The following is a 21,159-nucleotide window of genomic DNA, read 5'->3' on the forward strand; positions in this document are numbered from 1 at the left end:
ATGTAATTTTTACAATTTGCTTAGACTTATTTTTGCCTATTGTCTTGACTGAAACTGAGATAATATATTTTCTTTGTTCTAATACCTGTGGTAGAGGAGCAGTTCCTTCCTGAGTCCTGCATATAATTGGCTTACATTCTGAATCATGAAATGTATTGCCCTCACCTGAGATTACTAGAAATGTGAATGGTTGCAAATTTATCCAACAATTAAAAATCACACCGGAAAGTATAATGTATCAAGAATAAAACCTAACGTTAAACTCAAAAATAGTACTAACATAGTTTTAGAAAGAATAGATTAAATTATTCTAGGAGTATAGTGTATAAAACTGGATTAATTTTAGGAGAGAAACCATTGTTTGTTGCTGATAGTGTGACTTACTTTAGAGTTCCTATCATAATGGTCGTGTATGAAAAAAGATATAGCTCATGAGAGTCCTTCCCTGGATGAACATGCTATTTCAGAGGTTAGCTAGACAATTGTTTATATTAACAAATAAAATAAAAGCTATACAACTTGAAGATATTTTTTTTTTGTTAAGCTTTCCTGCTCAGATTTAAAGCCTAATACAACATAAGAACAAATTTTGAAGGCGGTTGTTAGCTTGCAGCTGAATCAAGAGCCACAGTCTATCAGGCCTTATATTCTATCCCCTCTATGCCATGAATCAGGCCGCGTGACAATGAATTAGAAATTCAGGTCTACTTGCTGGAATGAACAAGCGAATTTTTGCTTCCCAAACCACTATGGTCACTAAAGGAGTTAGGATTTCTTCTGTCATTTTGGGAGACCAAGCCATACTCTTTGCTTCCCTGGCTTATGGAGCTTTTACTGGACACTTGAATAAGAGAAAGGAGTGATTTTAACTATACCCTGAGTAGTTGCAGAATAACAGTTGAGCATGCATTTGGAAGACTGAAAGGAAGGTGATGGTGCTTTCCATCAAGGCTGAATGTTTTTCATCATTATGTTCCTTGTGTGATAAGTGCTTGACATACATTGCACAACGTCTGTGAGAGCAAGGAAAGAAACCCTGGACGAAGGGCGGGAGCAGGTGGCAGGGAGACTTTCTGAATGTTATGGACAGCTGGAGAGGGTATCTTGCAAGGAGGATTATTTTCTGTGGCCCAAAACACCAAATAGTTCACTTTTTTAAAAAAGTTGCATGTGGACTCAAAGCACTGTAAGGCAAACAAACTGAAGTTACTCTGATGTATCATCCCTGGGTAGACAAGCCCTCAATTAAAGTCTGTTAAAATCAAGATACCATTATTTCCTCTTTTTTTTTTTTTTTTCTGTTTTTGTTTTGGCATAGGTTGTCTTGGAGACACACAATTTTGTTTTAGATTCCGCCAATCTTCTAGTAGGAGGCTCTCACTTCATTGTATGCTGGACCAGCTGGACAGAGACTTACCAGTTTCCTTAAAGGTTGGAAATGCACTAAAGGAAATATATCCCAATTTAAAAACAGAAAGTTCAGAAGTACACTTAAAATTTAGCACAGGTACCCTAACTCTGATCTGAATTTTTGGTGTTGGTGTCATAATGACCAAATTTAATTTAGAGAAGTTGATTAAGAAACATTTTCAAAGAGAAATATTCATAAATTTCCTTCTTTTGTTGCATGATATTACCAGATGGTATTTGAATTATAAACTATTCTAGTAATCACTTTTATTAAGTGCTTTTTCTGTATATATGCTATTTATCGCTAGATAAGTGGTGTGGTACAGGGAAATTCCACCGATGACCAGATCCACTCCATGGGTTGCCCTGAAAACTAAAGATAGAAAGTAGTCAGATCCATGATCTTGAATAAATAATTGATTTGGTTTCTTAATGAAAAATAAAAATACTTTTTACTTTCTAAGATCTGAATTCAGAGTTCTGTTTTTCTTTCGGCTATTGATGGCATCGCCTAAATCAAAGCTGCACTTTCTGAATTCCTTTACAAAACTAATTATCTTCATCTACTTCTGGGACAATACAGAACCTTGAACTCAAGTCTTAATTGATAAATATAGGTGGAAAAGGTTGTAAATTCTTGGGTTTAGGGTGGATGGAAATGGTTTAAATACTTTGTGCTGAACTAGGTTTGTTTTAAGTCTGTGCATTCTTTTTCTTAGTGCTTTGGGAATGTTTTAGATTAACTTTTTAACGTGTGCTTTTAAACATTAGTTCATAGTCATATGATTTCAATACAAACCAAAATCAGGAGACCAAAATTTAAATTACTAAAATATGAAAAGGAAAGGAAAAACATCTTGAATACTTAATGAAAATGTCCACAGTGAGCCTAGAACAAAGGATTCCTTATTTGTCAGAGAGAGGTTTTAACTAAGGCTAAGATTTTATCACGGTTATTTTTAGTAAAAGTCACAAACAGGTCACGGAAAATAAACAAAAATTAACGGAGCCTGTGACCTGTCCCTTACTTTACTAAAAATAACTGGGGGGGGGGGGGGGGCTAGGTAGGGGGTGAGAATGGAGTCCCATGTGGGGGCAGGGAGATTGACAGGCGCCACCCCGTGGTCCCTCCTCCTCCCACCCCCCCGGTTCCAGGGGCTGCAGCGGGAATGCAGCCACGGGGGGTACAAAGCCCCCTCTCCAGAGCTGGCAGCAGCTATGGGACAGGGGTGTGCAGCCCTGCCAAGCCACTGTGGGGACGGGGGCACACGGCCCTGGGAAGCCACCAGTAGGGTGCATGGCCCCTGGTCTAGCCGCCGGGCAGGGGCATGTGGTCCTGGCCCTGGCTGCGACCCCTGGTGGAAGCAACCAGACTGGTGCTGCAGGGTCCTGATTCCAGCCAGCCCCAGTTGTATGGTAGGGGCGCACAGTTCCGCCTCCTTCTCCTGGAGCCCTAGAAGTCACAGAGGTCCGGTAAAGTCATAGAATCTGTGAACTCTGTGACTAAATCGTAGCCTTAGTTGTAACATATGAACTGTAATCCAAGTATATGGTGTATGCCTGTTGGTTGTTTAACATAATCTGTATTGTCGTGACAAATTTTAAACAATTTTTTCTTAGGCCAGTAGAAGCTCTTCAGTTCACCGTTAAACCTTACACTATGTAGCATAGCTCTTTTTTTTTTCTTTTTTTTTTTTTTTTACAAATTTCCGTATTGACACGTTATTTTTTTTTCTTACTGATAATCCATGCCAAACTGTTGATGAGATAATTTATAGCATTATATTTGACTTTCTGATAGTGTTTTCCAGGGGAAACTAAGTCTGGTTGCAGAAAATTTCAGGGGGACATGGGTACAGGGAGAATAGAAACAGCAAGCACATTGAACAAACAATAAGTCCAGCTAGTGCTACAATAAGTCCATCTTGAGCTTTTTTGTTCAAGCAGTTGTAGAATTTTTAGTTCCTGTAAAGAGGGTGAAGCAAATTATCCTTTCACGTTACCATAGATATCAAATTTAGAGTATGTAAGAAAACATGATGTTTTAAATAACACATAGAATGTTCAAAAATAGGGAACAGTCTTTACTTTCAAATTATTGATTTTTTTTTTTTTTTTTTTTTTAACAGAAGGACCCTGCATATTACTATGGCTATGTATATTTTAGACAAGTTCGGGACAAAACATTAAAAAGAGGCTACTTCCAGAAGGTAATGAAATGTCTTACTAGAAAAACATGTACAACATCAATTCTTGAGGCCATTAGACTTGAAGATCAATAAGGCAGAAGCAGTGTGTCTCATGCTTTTCTTTACAGTTCTGAGCATATTGGTGCTCACAAAATGAAATATCACTTACCTACCATTGAACTATAGCTGCAAAAAAAATTGTAGGGCATTCATTGTATTCTTCTCACTATAAATGTTATTCATAAGTCATTATTTTATATAGTCTGCATGTATATCTCCAAAATAATTGTATCCACAGTACCTTTTAGAAAGACTAGTAGTCCATCAAATGGAAGAAAAATTCCAATTGCGAGTTTTTTTTTTGTACATTTTAGTTTATAGGATCAGAGAAATAGGTTCCTGAAACTCTGATTACTGAGGGTGAAAACACTTGTAATGTTCATCAGCTCAATATTCTAATGTGAAGAACCCATACTAGAAAGTTACTCAGACTATGTGGTTTATAGAAATTTTATAAATAAAATTCCTGTCCACAATGGTGAAATTAAGTAACCATGTTAGTAAATGGTTGGAGAATACTGTTCTGAGAAAACTGTGCTTCGTGGCTTTGGAACTGTTATATCACATTTTCAAGCTATAGTGTGGGCCTTAAAGCTTTAAATAGTACTCATTTTAATAGGAGGAAGAACATCAACTCTGTTGTTGAATTCAGTCTTTCTAAGTTTCTTCTTATATTTACATCTCTTAGCTGGTGATCCACTCCCTTCCCAGTATTGGTTCTGATCTAGACCTTTTATAGGTTTCCATATCTGAAAGGTGGAAAGGTGTGTACGTGTGAACCAGTGCTGTTGTGGCTCTACTCTGAAAAATGCTCAAATTTTTGTTTATTTTTTAAAACACCTTATTCAACACATCTTCTGTGTCTGAAGTAATATTTGTGTACTTCAGTGACAAATAATTTTAACTACTTTTCACTCTTGTTAGCCCTGCAAATCCAACAAAACTACAGCAGAATTAGCTGAATTTTATTCTGGCTTTTATCTAATCAACAGAATTGTTAACCAAATTCCAATTGTAGAGCTAAACTTTACTCTCACTAGAAGCTTGCCTAAATATAACTGAGGGCAGAATTTGACTTGCAGAGTACAAATTACTGGTGACGATGCACAAGCCAGAAAGAACTCAGTTTGTCTTTAAGTTTCCTGGTTGAGCTGCAGGTTAGGCTGTTATTAAAGCCACCTGTTTAATTATAGTAAACTGAGCAAGCTTAACACAGAAGCCTTTGTATTACACACAATCACAACATGCCATTTGTTTTTCAAAGCCAAACTACACTATATTGAAACAATAAATTGGTAGCTGCTGGCATTTATAGATCTGTTTGTCGTTACTTGTAGTTACACATTTGGTTGAAAACTCACACTTGTTAAATGATCGGGGTTTTTTTTGTAAAAATGGCTATTACTACTTTTCGAAGGGACTCAATTAAAATTATTTAATCTTGGATTATTTTGCTGCTTTCTTTATTCCAGTCCTTGGTTCTCATCAGCAAACTACCTTATATCCATCTTTTCCACACTGTGCTTAGGCATATAGCACCAGAATATTTTGTAAAGAACGAACCTTTCCTGGAAGCAGGTTAGTTAATACTATTTTATTGGTTTGGAAAAGCTCATAAAAGATTACAGAAATTCCATGCAATAAATAAGCTAAATACTGATGGCATTTTCTAGCTTGTTAATAACAGGGAAAAAAAATTGTAGCTTGCATGTATTTTCCATCTGGGTGGGCTGTTAGTTAAACTCTTAAAAATTGGGTTGAAGACTTATTATCTAGAAGATTATAATATGGTAGAATCTGACTCCTTCCAAGGGTATCACAATGCTCCCCATTGAAGAGCCAGAAATCTGTCCTCTCCATCTGGGGACCACCTGCTCAACACAGGTAGTTGGCAGCCTCCGTAATTTGCTCTCCTTGCAATTTGGATTCACTGTCACAGAGAAAGGTATAATGGCTCTCGAGCTTTTGCTGATAAGGGGAGAGTAGGTGGAGGAGGCAGTGGCATTTTAATAGCTTCCTTATGCCCATTGGATCCTCTGAACTTCTGGAGCTACTGATATGGGGACACTAAGAATCTGGGTTTGCCTCCATCTCCCAGAAGCAACAGCAATAGGAGACTACCAATAATAAGTGACTCATCACTGTCTCAGAGCTTCACTAAATGCTATAAATGGTCCAGATGTGAGATACGTTCTTCTTTTTGCCCAGGCTGGTTCTTTTCTGAGCAGTGTCTTGCTGCTTTGTGCTTCAGTGAACAGCAATTTTGGAATCAACTTTTAGTGGGGATTTGCAATTTACTGAAGTGCATATCAGCAGGGTTTTACTGTATTGTATCCCAGTCTTTGACCAAAAAACAACTTTTTCTTCTGTGCTTAAAGCTCGCACCTGCTGAACTAGTGAACAGTATTCACAACTACAAATTCTAGAAAACCTGTAAGCTTTCTAGCCACATGGCTTTATCATTGATATATCACTAATATTTATTGTTTCTTTAAAAAATGTAGTTGCAAACTGTGCTCATGGCTAATCTGTATAACCATGTGTTCCTTTTACTTTCTCTTGCTATGTAGTTGTACTTACCTAATACAATGGAGTCCTGATCCTAATTGTGGCCTCTGGCTGCTACTGTAATATAAATTAAAAGGAAAAGAAGACAAAGTGATACCTTCTTATTGGACCAATGAATAATTTACAATACGTTATATTAGAATAACATGCACCATTGAACTTGTCTATGGTATGCAATAAGATGTGTTCAGAATGTGAGGCATACAAAGTAGATGACTAAGTGAAAAGCTCTCAGGGAGTGATGCTGTTGGGGACAAATGTTAATTTAAGACTTAAATTGTTCAGATATACAGTATACTGTACTTATTTGACTCTGTTTTTCAGTTTGTAGTGATGTTGATCATTGGCCACCACCAGTCCCAGGGAAAACACTAAATTTGCCTATTATGGGCATTATAATGAAGGTAAATGTATGGTTTTTACTGGGTTTCCCCCTCCCCCATTGACTGTATATATTCAGTGTATTCTGCCTTGTTTTCATAGTTTAGATTGGGAGGATTCAGAGTAAATGTCCTGGAGCCCTTTGAAAACTTATTAAAATAGATATTTATAATTTTAATTACTAATATTTTACATAGAGGTTCAAAACAAATGTTTAAAAATTTTTTTTCCAGTCCACAGCAGCTAGCTAATTGTTGTTTCAACACCTTTCCTCCAGAATATACTTTCCAAGAGGTTTTCGTAGTGATTTCATTGACGTGCCAAAATATACTGGCACATTGGAGAAAACTTGAAAATATTTAGGGCTAAATTTTCTTCTATATGAATATAACACCATTCAAGTCAGTGGAGATACACTGATGGAAACGAGGAAAATCTGGCTTGTCCTAATAGTTTTACAATATTTTACAAATCTGCAAATCAGTCAATATATGGGGCCTGGCAGTCCAAGAAATTAAGCAACTTAAAAACTATCCCTACCCCTAATATTGAATACAAAACAATTAAAAAAACAATTAAAAAAGCTTAAGCTAGTACACACTAAACTAAATCATAGCAACTGCAGTGGTTGGATGGGGATAGGAACTGAAGCATTTGGGAGCCACATTCCTTCATAGCCTTGAATGGATTTCATGCATGCGGAGTTTGTGACTGCAGAGTTGCTGTTAGCAAATGGTTCCAGGCCTGTGGCCAGAGTCCTGTGCATTCCCAAAGATGGAGATCTGTGAGAGACAAATCTGAAAGAATAAACTGTTCTTACTAATAAAGCAGTGTTCTGTTTTTATTATAACTTCTAATTGGCAAGAAATGGATCTGCCTTATTTTGGGGTATCTTCTGTTTTTCTAAGTTCTGAATATTTAATTCTCAGATAAAAGAAAACAGAATGCTCTTTTATAATGGCTTTATTTTTTGGCATGTAATTACTTGGAAAGTGTGGGAGGCTGCTACTGGTACTTTCAGCTGTATCATGGCTCCCCCCCCTGCTCCCCCCCACTACCACTATGCTTAGGCAATTACTAGCTGTGTTTCAGTCTGCACTCCTGAGCCTCCACACCACTGGTTTCCGATGAGATATGATTTAGGGTTGCAATATTAACAGCTGCAGGTTGTGAGGTCAGGAACTACATAAACATTTTTCAGTTTGTTTTGGTTTCAACCAATATTTACAAAGAAGTCTGAGGTATTGAGAGACACATTTTCAATGGTAACTACCATTTTAAACTGAGAAGTGTAAAACCTATGTAGGATATTTCTTTCCTAACTTCTAAAATGCCACAGGTTCTAAGCTCTCTGTTTTCATTAGGATTTTTTCTATTAAAATGAAACTTTGTTTGCCTCTGGTAAAAACAAACCAATCATACTCTTATTTTTAAAAATGTTTAGTCATGTAATATTGTGTAGGATTCTTTAACATAAATATAATTCTTGTAGCTGTGCTCTCTAGCTAGATTTTCAATATTGTCAGGGGGAGTTAAGTATCATCTTTGAAGTAGTACCCTCTTATTTATTGTTTTCCAAAAAGTTCAGCCTGAGGCAGACAGCCTGCATGGAAAACTTCAGCCCACATAGTTAAAATTTGACAAAGTTATAAGAAACTGAAAACAGGGTCTTGTAATGGGAAATGTCAGGCAACCTTAATAATTGGCAGTGGTATGAGAGCACTGCCTAAAATGTTGTCTCATACTTGGTATTCTAAGCTTAAATTAGTTGGATATAAGGAAAGCTAATTACTTTTTTTTTTCCTCCTAAGGTGCGGATTCCAACATGTCATGACAAGCCTGGAACAGCCCACATAGTACAGTTCACACACCAGGTAGATATCAGATATTGCTATAGCACAGACCACTGAAATCTGTATCTTTTGGTTTTAAATTATTATTAAATTATTACTATCTTGGTGTATTCTAGATGTGTGAATTATAGTATTTTTTAATGCTGATATACGCAACATATCCGTTTTCTTGCTTTTTTGGATGAGTAAGTGAAAGCAGTTTGAGATGGCTTCTTTGTCTGTACAAATTTTAATGAGCTTGATCTTAAAGCACTGTCCATTCTAAATTATTTATTTTTGTTTTCTAAAGGGGGTACATGTAGAAACAATCTTATTAAAATAAATGATGAAAAATCAATAATACTATGCTGTCACAAAAAAAGAGGCACTATTGATTATAGTTAGTCCCCAGGCTACTGAAGGCTAAACACATTGACTTGCATCTGGACAGCAAATTGAAAGTTGATGCAGATATTGGAGCACAGTGTAATGTGTTCCCTGTGAGAAGCACGATGGAATGCTTTAGTATGTCCCTTTCAATATCTTTGCAGACCATCCTTTCACTGCAGTCCCCTGATTTTTTTTTTTTTTTTTTTTTTATGCTCTTATGTATTGTGCACCTTGAAGAAACCTATCTGAAGGAGCTCAACAAGTCTGTTTTCCTTAAAGGCTTTTGACACTGTGTTTCACATCTCATGCTCGGGGTTGCATAGCCACACAGGCCATTTAATTTTGTGGTGCTGGGGCCTAGCAAAAAGGCAGCTGTACCTGAGAGAACATATTACTCAAATGTGATATGGTGGCTTAAGAGATGTTTCCATGAAGCATTGTTTGCCTGAATAGTTATTGAATAGTTTGAGAAATGTCTATACAAACAGTTTCTGGGTGGGTTATGCAACAATTTTAGAGTGGGCCTGTGATGAAAAGGGAATTTTCTGTAGTATTTTTGTGATTCCTATGTAAGCCTCAGTTTCCCCTGAAGGTGGGGAGGACTAAGTCTGCTCTCAGGGCAGGCTTAGAGGTGGAGGTATGTCACCAAGCTGTCTGGAGCCTGAATGGGTCATTTAAAAAGGACTGGCCAAGGCCAACTCCATATCAGTGGAAAATTCAAGAAGACAATGGAAAATCCAGTCACCAGGACGTTGACACCTAGCAACCAATGACAGAGAGAGAGATGGATTTCCCTGACTCTCAGCAGGGAGGTTGGGCACAGACCCCAGTTCGAGAACAAAGGACTTGGATGTATAAGGTTGGGAGATAAAGGGTTGGCTTCTAGAATGAATCTGGGCTCTCACCTGAAAATGGCGAAGAAAGTCAGACTGTGAGAGAGAAACAGCACCTGAACAAAGGGTTCACTACAGTGTGGCTGGGACTCTGGGCTAACCAGAAGGAACTACTTCAACCTTCATTTCTCTGTGCTAACCTAAGGATTGCGATGCTGTGTGCCAGGTAACGAATAAATGGTTACCTCCTTTTAAAAAGGCTGACTGTCGCATTGAGAGCGTGATGCTCTGAAGAGGCACAGTACAAGCCTCCTGCAAGACTGGTTTGGCTGGATTTGCTGCAGTGAGCCATGAGCGAGAGATGGGGATGCTGGTGCTGAAGACCCACTCTTAGAGGCCACAGGCCTGCCCATGTGGAACTGTGTGGGCCCTTGGGGTCCAGCACACCAAGGAGTCACTCTTAGGAGACTGATAACTAGCTGGGGCATAGACCAGACTCTGTGACAGTGCCATAAACCAAGAAATCAGGACACTTTACCTATATACTATTTTCATTTTCAGTGGCTTATAAAGGGAGTGGTGGTTTTGTCACAGTGGTAAAATCAGATTAGTAGGTACCAATTTGTAAAAGGTCACAGAGGAGTCATGGAATTTGTTGTGGATGGGCTAATGGTTAGGGCACTAGTCTGGGATTTGAGAGACCCGGATTCAGTTCTCTGCTCTGCCAGAGACTTCCTGTGTGACCTAGGGCAAGTCAGTTAGCCTCTCTGTGCCTCAGTTCCCTATCTGTAAAAATTGGAACTAATAATACTTCCCTATTTTACGGGAGTGTTGTGAGGGTAAATACGCTAAAGATTGTGAAGCATTTTGCGATCTGCTGCTGATAAGCACTATACAAAAGATAGGTATATATTAATTAATAAATTAGATAACCCTTTCCCAATTCTAAGTGCTTATGGCAATTGCAATATGCAAAACAAAACACTGAATATGGCTACTTATCTACCAGTTTGGGAATTCAATCCCAACAAAATCATCTGTAATTCTACTACTTTAAACCCCTCCATTAAAAACTCAGGAGTATATTTTTTTCCTGTGCCCCTTCTCTAATTGTGTCCTGATGGCAATCAAGTGCAGGCTCTCTTAGACCAAGGAGCAAGTTCCAAGGTTGAAAACTCCTTACAGAAAATATCCTGCCAGCGGCCCCTTTTTTGATCAAGGGGTTTATGAGACAGAGGCCCATTGGTGGTTCACTACTCTGTGTCAGCATCTCCTGTCAGGCCTGACATACTCATTACATCCGAGTCCTAATAGATACCTAAAAGGTGGCATGTAATATATTACTGGAAGATTAATAACTCACTGATCATTAATATTCTTGTGTGATGTATGTAGGGCTGTGTACAGAGAGTTATAAATATGTGCTAGAATTATGTTCTTAATGTGTTTGGCAAGCAATGCATAAGCTCAGTCTGCCTTAGACAAAGGAATGTGTATTTGCTTCTATGATCAGCCTGGCTGTCAGGCAGATACAATGAAGGCACGTTTACATATAAGGTAAACAACTATCAATCTAACAAGTAGGGGAGAAGACAGCATGGCTCTACCTGCAAGCAGGAAAGAGAAGCTTGGTGTGGGCTTACTCTTCAAATAATATATTTAAAGGGTTTATTGTCAGAGCATCAAATGGTAAGCAGTTGATCAACTGATTTATAATACGGTAACACTGTATACAAAGTGTAGCGAGTAAGGTCTTCTATGAAAGTCTGTGACACACTCATGATTAATATCATTGTGGGATGTATGTATAACACTGAGGAACTGTGGATACTAACCAATATTGTGCTTTAAAGTCTGTCTCCAAACAAAGGGAGAAACAGGAGGGAAGGCAACTATCTACCTGTCTCCAGTGAAAATTAAGCAGTGTGGAATCAAAACAATGGAAGCTCTGTTTACGTACAAATCAGCAGGAGAAGGGGAAGAATAGCAAGAAGCCTTCCTAGCTCTTGAAACAGAGATAATAAACTTTGAGCTGATATAAGAAGGGCAAAAAAGTCATTTGAGTTATCCATCACTTGGGGGATTCAAGGAGAGAGAGCCCTTGAAGTCACAGAACACTGAGTCCTTCAACCAAAGGGTTGAAGTCACTGGGACTGAATATAGGCCAAAAACATATTTAAGCAAATGATAATCCTTGCCTACATTACACCGTCAACCTGTGGAACGCTTTGCCAGAGGATGTTGTGAAGGCCAAGACTATAACAGGGTTCAAAAAAGAACTGGATAAATTCATGGGGGATAGGTCCAGCAATGGCTATTAGCCAGAATGGGCAGGGATGGTGTCCCTAGCCTCTATTTGCCAGAGGCTCGGCAGCAGGGGATGGATCACTTGATTACCTGTTCTGTTCATTCCCTCTGAAGCACCTGGCATTGGCCACTGTTGGAAGACGGGATACTAGGCTAGATAGACCTTTGGTTTGACCTAGTATGGCAGTTCTTATGTACTCGTAAAAGCATACTTTTACTTTTGTTTGTAACCATTGCTATCTTTACTCCTTATACTTGGTATGACTTAAACCTATGACTTCTTGTTTAATAACTTGTTTTATTTTTGTTATAAAACAATTCAGTGCTGTCATTGAAATAAGAAGAACAGGAGTACTTGTGGCACCTTAGAGACTAACAAATTTATTAGAGCATAAGCTTTCGTGGACTACAGCCCACTTCTTCGGTGGGCTGTAGTCCACGAAAGCTTATGCTCTAATAAATTTGTTAGTCTCTAAGGTGCCACAAGTACTCCTGTTCTTCTTTTTGCGGATACAGACTAACACGGCTGTTACTCTGAAACCTGTCAAATTGAAATAAGAGTGTTTGTCAAACCTTGGTTAAATTAATGAGCTGCAGTGTATTGTCTCTTTTTAAAGGAACAATTAATTTAATTACTTCTGTGAGTGTTCCAGGAGAGGGCTGTTCACTATTTGTTACCTGCAAGGCAAGGTTTGGACAGGAAGAATCCTGAAGAGTTTGCTGGCAAGGCACACAAGCTGGTGTGTCAGGGAATTGCCACGCAACTTAGCAGTAGCAAAACTCTCATTTGCTCAGGCTAAGAGGGGTAACACGGTAACTCACAATTCTGGGAATCCCAGCAGACAGTCTCATTGGCAGAGGATTTTGGGAAAATTTTGGATTAGAAGAGTGGTGTGGTTACTTTTCAAAAAGAACAAGGCAGTGGAAATCAGGGTGTGATCTGGATGCTTGTATGCTGGCTGTTGGCATCAAGGCTGAGAGCCACAGCAGTATAGCATTTAAGGCACCCAGAGTTGCTGGACAGGTGGTGTCACAACCCCTACTGGTCTGGGTTGAACTCTAAAGCATCAGAGGGCTGTTAATTCAAGCAGCTTAGTTGATACCATTACAGTTGACACCCACAGAGAGAGGTTACCAAGTGAAAAACCATTTAAGGCTCAAAGACAAAACCACTGTTGCTTTAACCATTGCCTTAAACTTCCCCTGGAAACTACTCAAAAGCAACTGCAGTCTCTGGAGCAAGGTTCCTTTAAATAAGTAAGATTTCTTCACATTGATTTCAGGATGCGGACAGGTGGAGTGCAGCTTCCTCAGCATTTGGCTATTGGGGAGCTGACTCAAAAATTACTGTTTAGGGGACAAACCCCTAAAAGTTCCATATTTGGTCACAGAAGCCATGGATATGATAAACCCGCTGGTTTATATTTTCTCCTAAATCTCATGGGCTGAAATGTCTTAAACATTTGGTATCATCCCTGGGCTAAAACTTGACAATTGCAACAAACTTAATTGATATTTACTTGATCCTTGGCACAGGTCAATAACTAATATGGATGTGACACAGTCATATCCTGCTTTTCAGTTTTGGCCCATTGTCTGTAAACATTTGAGGGCAACTTTTATTCAATACTTTAAATTGTTTTATAGTGACTAAAAAGTTAATTTTCTGCCTTTCAGGAAGACACACAAATCTCCATTGCTTTACCTACTGTTCATGAAGTGGATCTTTTCAGGTAAGAATTTGGCCTTATTTTTCAGTAGTATTGGCCTGAGTGTGATTTATGAATATTCAATAGGAGCTTCATGAAACATGACTCTCTAGTTAACCAACTAATTTGAACAGCATCTTTGCAAATAGTTGTTAAGGCATTGTTTGCATTAAGATGACTTAAGGAAAGTACATCTAACACTGGTTGAAAGTAACTATGATAAGTAGCAAGGTCTGTGTATATCTCTACCTCGATATAATGCTGTCCTTGGGAGCCAAAAAATCTTACCGCATTATAGGTGAAACCACGTTATATTGAACTTGCTTTGATCCACTGGAGTGCGCAGCCCCACCCCCCTGGAGCACTGCTTTACCATGTTATATCCGAATTCGTGTTATATCGGGTCGCGTTATATCGAGGTAGAGGTGTAATTGAATATTCATTTATGGGAAAACTGTTCTAATAACTTGAAAAGCAGGTAAAATGTTTACTATAGTTTTTAAACGTCCTTTATCTAGTTCTGCCCTTTTAACTGGAATTTGTATTCATTCTGGTGATAAGTATATTGAAAGTGTTTATATGCTCTTTCTATAAATCTGTTTGCAGATGTTTCTGTCCAGTATTCTTTCACATTCAGATGCTCTGGGAACTAGTGTTATTAGGAGAACCGGTTGTTGTTATGGCACCATCACCTTCTGAATCTTCAGATACTGTTCTGGCACTTGTTAGGTAAATATGATAGCGCATCCTTACAGTTCAAGTTCTGTTGATTTAAGAAGAATATTGAATAGCATCTAATGAAGCTCTAGAAATTTGACATTTATTAATGAAATATTGTATCTTTATGTATATACTTATTTAACCTTCTATGTTTCTGTTCCACAGTTGTATTTCACCTTTGAAGTACTGCAGTGATTTTAGGCCCTACTTCACTATACATGACAGTGAATTCAAAGAATATACCACTCGTACACAGGCCCCGTAAGTAAGATTGATTACAGGTGTAAAAGTTGATGATCAGGTCATTCTTGCACTAGAACAGTGGCTTAAAGTGGAAACCGAAAAAGAATAAATCTAATTTTTGAGACTTTGGTTCTGGACATTTTTGAAAGAAAACCCCTTCTTTTTGGTGTTGTGACACAGCAGGCTATAGTTAACTATTTTATACAAAATGGGGAATAAACTCGCTAGGCATTAGTACTGCTGAAAACGATCTGGTAGTTATGTTGGATCACAAATTGAATATGAGTCAACAATTTGATACAGTTGTGAAAAAGGCAGATATCCTTCTGTGTTTATTAACTCATCTCTGTAGTGGTGAGGCCTGAGCTGAAGTATTTTGTTCAGTTTTACGCCCTGCTCTCTAAGAAAGATGAGGACAGATTGGAGAGAGTCCTGAGGAGACCAAGGAATGTGATAAAGGGTTTAGAAAACATAATCTATGAAGAAGAGTTAAAAACATAAAATAAAACAAAACTGAGCATGCTTAGTCTTGAGAAAAGATCACTGAGGGGGGACCTGAACAGTCTTCAGGTATGTTAAGGGCTGTTAAAAAGAGGATGGTGATCAATTGTTCTTCATGTCCATTGAAGGAAGGACAAGAGAAAATGGGTTTAGTCTGCAGCAAGAGAGATTTAGATTAGATATTAGGAAAAACTTTCTAACTATAAGGGTAATTAAGTTCTGGAACAGGCTTCCAAGGGAGGTTGTGGAATCCTCATCATTGGAGGCATTTGTTCAGCCTGTTCTTAAAAATCTGTCAGGGATGGTTTAGGTATACTTGATTCTGTCTCTCAAGGTCCCTTCCATCCCTTCGTTTATGATTCTATTTTAATTGTGGTTAATCCTACTATTTAAGAGAAAAAGAAGAGCTGAAACCTGTGGCATAATGTTAGTCATCTCATATTTAGAATCATACTTGAAGTCATTAGGACGTCTGTGTACCTGATTGGTGAAAGGGTTGAATCCTGAATGAGAAAAGATGCTTTGCTCTTCAGTAAGGGCTTGTCTGCATGGGGAAACTGACCCCAGAATAGCTACAGCAGAACAAATTATTCTGTAATAGTTATTCCGGAATAGTTCCTCATGGAGTTGGTATATTTTGGAATAAGTCACTTTAGTCCAAAATAATTACTGCATAAAATGACTAATTTTGGAATAGAGCATCCATGTAAGGGTCTATCCTGGAATAGCTATTGTATAATAGCTTATTTCACAACAGCTATTCCATTAAATTTCCATGTGTAGACAAAATTTAAGAAAAAGTTTGTGCTTACATTCACACAGGTTCATTGAGGAATCAGTCATATTTGTGGATTTTAGTATTTGGGAAATATCATTTGAAATCTTGAATTTTCAGAATTGCTCTTAGACCAAATTGTGGCACTTCAGATCCATATTCAAATGTTGGTAACCAGATCATATATTTATATTCAAAATAAGTATTTTATTGAAATATTACAACTTAATCAATGATTGTTTGCATTAGACTGATCATTACTGATCATTTTCTGAACAAGGTTCTTTTAAAGCGTGAGCAACTAGTGACTGTTCCACTGAAATTTTGTGTTCTTTAATAATAATAAAAAAAAAATCCTTCTCAGAAAACACAGTAATGGAAAAGCATCCAAACTTGGACACTATATTTGTGGTCCATTTATTTTTAGCAAATAAATTGCAAACTGAATAACCAGTCGCATGGAATCCAAAGTAGTGTTCGTCTAAACTTTGGTGACCCATGTTTAAAAATATCATCTGTTCATGTACACAAGAGAGAGAAATGCATTCTTCTGGTTTTCTTCATTAAAAAAATTAGAGACTGGAAAAGGCCTTTATTTCTGAGAGTCTCTTGTTCTAAAGATGGTGAATTCTGACAATAGAGTTTCCATGCAGTGCTTCAGCACCCAGAGTAAAAAGAGTGATAGCGTGCTTTTGTCTTACCATTTTTCTGTGAGAGTTCATTTGAAAAAGACAAAAATACCCTATCACAAAACGATCACTCCACATCTGACCTCTCAGTCCTCAAAGGAAACCTGCACAAACACCTTCAAAAGACAAGCCTGGGAGCTTAAATTCATAACTTGGCTAGACACTGAAAATAGTAGACGTAATAGAGGCACTCGTTTTGTTTCACTGCAATAATCTGTAACCCACTAACCCACCTTTGCCCTATGACTGCAGTAGTCAGTTGCCCACTTTATCATGTGTTAACTCCTTATGCTTAACAGTCTGTTCCATATTGTATTTAGTTGTGACACTCCAATTACTTTTACCAGACCTGAAGAAGAACTCTGAAGAAGAAGCTTGAAAACTTCTCTTTCACCAACAAAAGTTGGTCTGATAAAAGATATTACCTCACTAATCTTGTCTCTCTTATATACTGGGACCAACAGGGCTACAACAACAGTGCAAACAAAAAAGGAAAAAATTATTAACAGTGAAATGCATTGAATTATGCAATGGTCTCCTAACACCTGGGACTACTTCAGTCCAGTTTTAGAAAGCACAGTGTTTTCTAATAGCAAACAATCATGCATCAGCAGGGAAATGGGCTAGATGATCTAATAAGTTTCTCCCCTCTTAAATTCCTGGTCATCTGGAGGAGCAATAGGTCATTTGACAAAGGACATGGACTGACACAAGTTTTAAAGTAATAATTGCTTGTCATAGTAAAACCTTGAAGTAGCCATTTGACTTTTAGATACACACAAGATCAAATTGCTGTTATATCTATGTAAATCCAGATAAATTCCATAGATTTGGGTAGTTATTCCAGGGTTGTACCAGTGCAACTGAGGAGAACTTAGGCTAGAATCGGTACAACATGAGACTTGGCAGGAGTGCTGTCTTATTACAGTGACTTTAAATAAGGTTATGTCTACTCTTGGAATTATTAAGATTTGAAATTATGAATATTGCTATCGGAAATCACCAAATACTAATTTAACCATAAATTGCTTTATTAAATCCAAAGGCCAAATGATATTTATACAATTGCTCTTAATATGTCTAAAAAGCTAAATAATAAGCAGTTCACTACATCCAAACAGTAACAAAACATTATAAGCATTTGATCAAGATACTTACAAACTGGCTAGACCCAGGGGTGCTTAGATCTGTATTAGTCAACTCCAACGTGATCAGGCAGGTATTAGCAATGAATCCTTTAAGAGTTTACTTTCTATAACCTTTAACAAACAAGTGATGTCATTGCCAGTTACTGACTTCAGTTAACAACCAATTTGAGACAGTTCACTCTTATTTCCAGTCTTAATCCAGATAAGATTTACAATCTCCTTTCTTTCTAAGGCAGCAGTCCTCAACCTTTTGAGAGTCACACCCCTCACTTATCCCTGTCCATGCCCCCCCCCCCCCCCCGGGCCGGGAGCGGGACTGCGGACAGGGGCCGAGGTTCGGATGGGAGTGGAGCCACAGCCAGGCTGTGATGGCAGCTGGGCCCGTGGCCAGGTGAACCTCCACTCTTAGCCTTGCCCCCAGTCTCGGCCCCAGTTCGGGAATGGAGCCACACCAAGGCTGGGGCCAGGGCCAGGTGAGGGGACCGGAGTAGCTGGGGATATGGCTGGGGGTGGGACTGGAGCAGAGCTGGGGGTGGGGAGAGGCTGGGTGGCAGTCCCTCCACGCCTCCCTACGGGGGTGCTCCCCACGCTTTGGAGGCCTTTGTCCTAAAGCCTTTCCTTGGCTCCCTCATGCTGTTAAACGGTTTTCCCATTGCATCTGGGTTCACATAGGCTTTAACATTGAGGTGTGGGTTGGGGAAGAGCCATGTTGGCTCATTTTAAGACAGATTCTCTGTTTGGTTTAAAACAATCTGCAGTCACCTGTATCAGTCAGAGGCCTTCTTTTTAGAAATTTCCCCTTATTTTATTAATGATTTGAACCAGGCATCCTCCCTACTTTGTTCCTCTATCTCTCATTATTTTCAAGGCCTTCCTTCTACTTGCTAGTCTGGGCCTTTCTTTACAACACATATATATTTCCTTAACCAAACTTAAGCTAACTTTAATTCTTTAATTTCATAATTATCCTACATCTACACTATAAGATGGTGGGGGTGACTCCCATGCTTGCGTATACGTACTTGTGCCAGCTTGAATTTGTGTGTGCTTGCAGGGAAATTGCATCCCTAGTGTATACATAGCCTATGATGTGTATGTTCTGCAATCCTCTGAAAGCTGAGACTTTGGGAAATGCTGTTTAAAAAAAATAAGTGTTTCATATGGTTAATTATTTCTTTGTGTTGGTATTAATTTCTAACTCTTAAGAATAAGTTCAAGTTAGAATAATATTTGATATCTAAATTTCATTGGCAAAAACTGTTGCTCTCTTGATTGAAGAATTTCTGTTCTTCTTTTTCTAGGCCTACTGTCATTTTAGGAGTGACCAACCCTTTTTTTGCTAAAACACTCCAGCACTGGCCACACATTGTCCGAATAGGAGAGATTAAACTTCCAGGTAAAACATAAGCTGTACTACAGAACTCTGCTTCAAAGTGTCAAAAATATTTACTTTTTATTTTTTACCTTTAGTGATGTCCTGAACACTAATAAAGGGATAACTTAATGTAAATGCTTTGTGAGCCAGTTTCCAGGATTGAGTTTATTATGCAAAACAGTGTTAACCATGTTTCTCATGAAATTTAAGGATGTTAAATGAACTCAAACTCTCAAAAATATTGTAGGGGTGGTACTTAATGTAAAGTCCATCTAGCATTCTATTTTTCTTTCTACAAGGTAGGAGGTAATGATACTTACTAGCTCCTGTGTTTTTATCTTTGAAAACTCAAACAATTCTGTTTTCATACCTCTACCAAGAAAATAATAGCTGAAACTTTTGCTAATGTGTCACTCATGAAATTCAGTTAGTTTCTGATGTTGGTTTGTTTTAGAATAAGTAGAATTCAGTAAGCGCTTGTCTATTTCAAACAGGAGTACTTCGAAGCATAATACAAAACCAGTAAAGCACTGTAGCAGTGTCCACACAGAGCATTACTGCTCAGCAGGCTAGTGTGCTGTAGAGTCTCACCTGGGTTTACTGCACAGTAATGTTCAGTGTAGACAACCCCTACGAATAACAGTCATTAAAATTGCACAGAAAATTGCTCTGCATAAAATTAGCTAATGGTGCCTCTGTTTTTAGAAACGATGCATTTGCTGGCATGATTTTTTTAAATTGCTTAGATTTTTGTAATATGCTCTTTAAGTCATTATAGTACTTAACATTGTATGACTATTTTTATACAAATGGAAATTTCTGTCCACTTATCTTTTGGATAGCAAAGAAATTTTCAGCCAACCAGTAATAAGGTCATAAAGTGCTATGTGTGTCTCTTCCTTTGCTTTGATACATTATTTTGCTCTGGGCCAAGAATGCAGGAATCATTTCAGGCAGAGTATTTCAGCATGAAATCAATTTTTCATGGGAAGATATTTGGTAGTATTCCACCTTCTGGAGTATAACTGTCATTATTGGCCTAGGAACTGTCTACCCCAGAACTAGGGAAGTTTTTTGAAATGAGAGGAAAGATGACTTTGATAGAGAGTTTTAAAGTATCCTACGGCCATGAATAGCTACCCCCTATTGAAAGTAGCAAAAAGATTTGTTTAAAGTCAAATTTTCAGACCTCTTCAAAATCTGTGTGCACCGTCAGATTAGCTTGAAAACTAGTATACCATTTCAGGGACTAGGATACAATTTGTGGTGCAGATGTGTAATCATTTGGTCAAGCAGTTCCTGAGAAACAGCTACCCCGACCCTATTTTAAAAACTTCAGCTTTAACTCTTTTCCTGGGCAAAGATAGAGGAAAGTCTACGAAGAGTGTCCATATAGAACTTACAATACTGCACTAGCTGGCCCATTTAGAAATCTAGTGTCGAACTCCGAAACCTAATAGCAACATTGTCAGACTTTATTTTTTGGTTCTACAGAGCAGCACTAGACTGCTACGTGCTATGCATAGAGCACCAACATGGTGTGGAGGAAAAGGGAGAGAACATCTTCCACAAAATATTAGTAGTAGCCTTGGGAGGATACACTGGCCTTGGATCTCTCCCTAATAATATTTCTGTACACTTGACAACCCTTAATATTATATCGACCAAACTGTGAAGCACTATTACTGAAGGTATGCACCCTATAGGAATCAAAGGGAGATGGGCTAAAATTTAGGAGATGACTGGAGAACGCAATCCTCTTGCTATAGGGCTAATATATTTTTTTTAACCATTTGTATCATTCTGAATCAAATGGCCACAGTTTCTAATTTCCTCCAATATAGAGGATTTTTAATATTTTTTATTTTAATGCAATTTTGTTCAATGGAAAGTCTGCAAGACTTAGTTTATCTATTACATTTTCATGTATATATTTTAGTTGGGATGCTTACCTACACATCTGATATCTCGTGTCATTAGGCAATGTACTGAATAAAAATAAGGATTTGTAAATACATGTGTTATTTTG

At 38.1% G+C, this 21,159-nt stretch overlaps 1 protein-coding gene across 3 annotated transcripts in view; it reads left to right on the top strand.

Annotated features, from left to right (window-relative positions):
- The window catches only part of DENND6A (DENN domain containing 6A), a 38,028-nt gene that overhangs the window by 7,835 nt on the left and 9,034 nt on the right, over window positions 1-21,159 (top strand). For 2 of the 3 annotated variants that reach the window (XM_054034823.1, XM_054034824.1), the window contains exons 4-12: window positions 1,319-1,431; window positions 3,540-3,620; window positions 5,132-5,237; window positions 6,552-6,631; window positions 8,420-8,482; window positions 13,648-13,703; window positions 14,286-14,408; window positions 14,565-14,660; window positions 19,057-19,151. In XM_054034823.1, coding sequence (XP_053890798.1) covers window positions 1,319-1,431; window positions 3,540-3,620; window positions 5,132-5,237; window positions 6,552-6,631; window positions 8,420-8,482; window positions 13,648-13,703; window positions 14,286-14,408; window positions 14,565-14,660; window positions 19,057-19,151 — 813 coding nt within the window. The remainder of the gene's footprint in view (window positions 1-1,318; window positions 1,432-3,539; window positions 3,621-5,131; window positions 5,238-6,551; window positions 6,632-8,419; window positions 8,483-13,647; window positions 13,704-14,285; window positions 14,409-14,564; window positions 14,661-19,056; window positions 19,152-21,159) is intronic. The other variant, XM_054034826.1, reaches the window with a different exon arrangement.

This window comes from Malaclemys terrapin, chromosome 7 (genome assembly GCF_027887155.1).
Source record: "Malaclemys terrapin pileata isolate rMalTer1 chromosome 7, rMalTer1.hap1, whole genome shotgun sequence".
NCBI lineage: Eukaryota > Metazoa > Chordata > Testudines > Emydidae > Malaclemys > Malaclemys terrapin.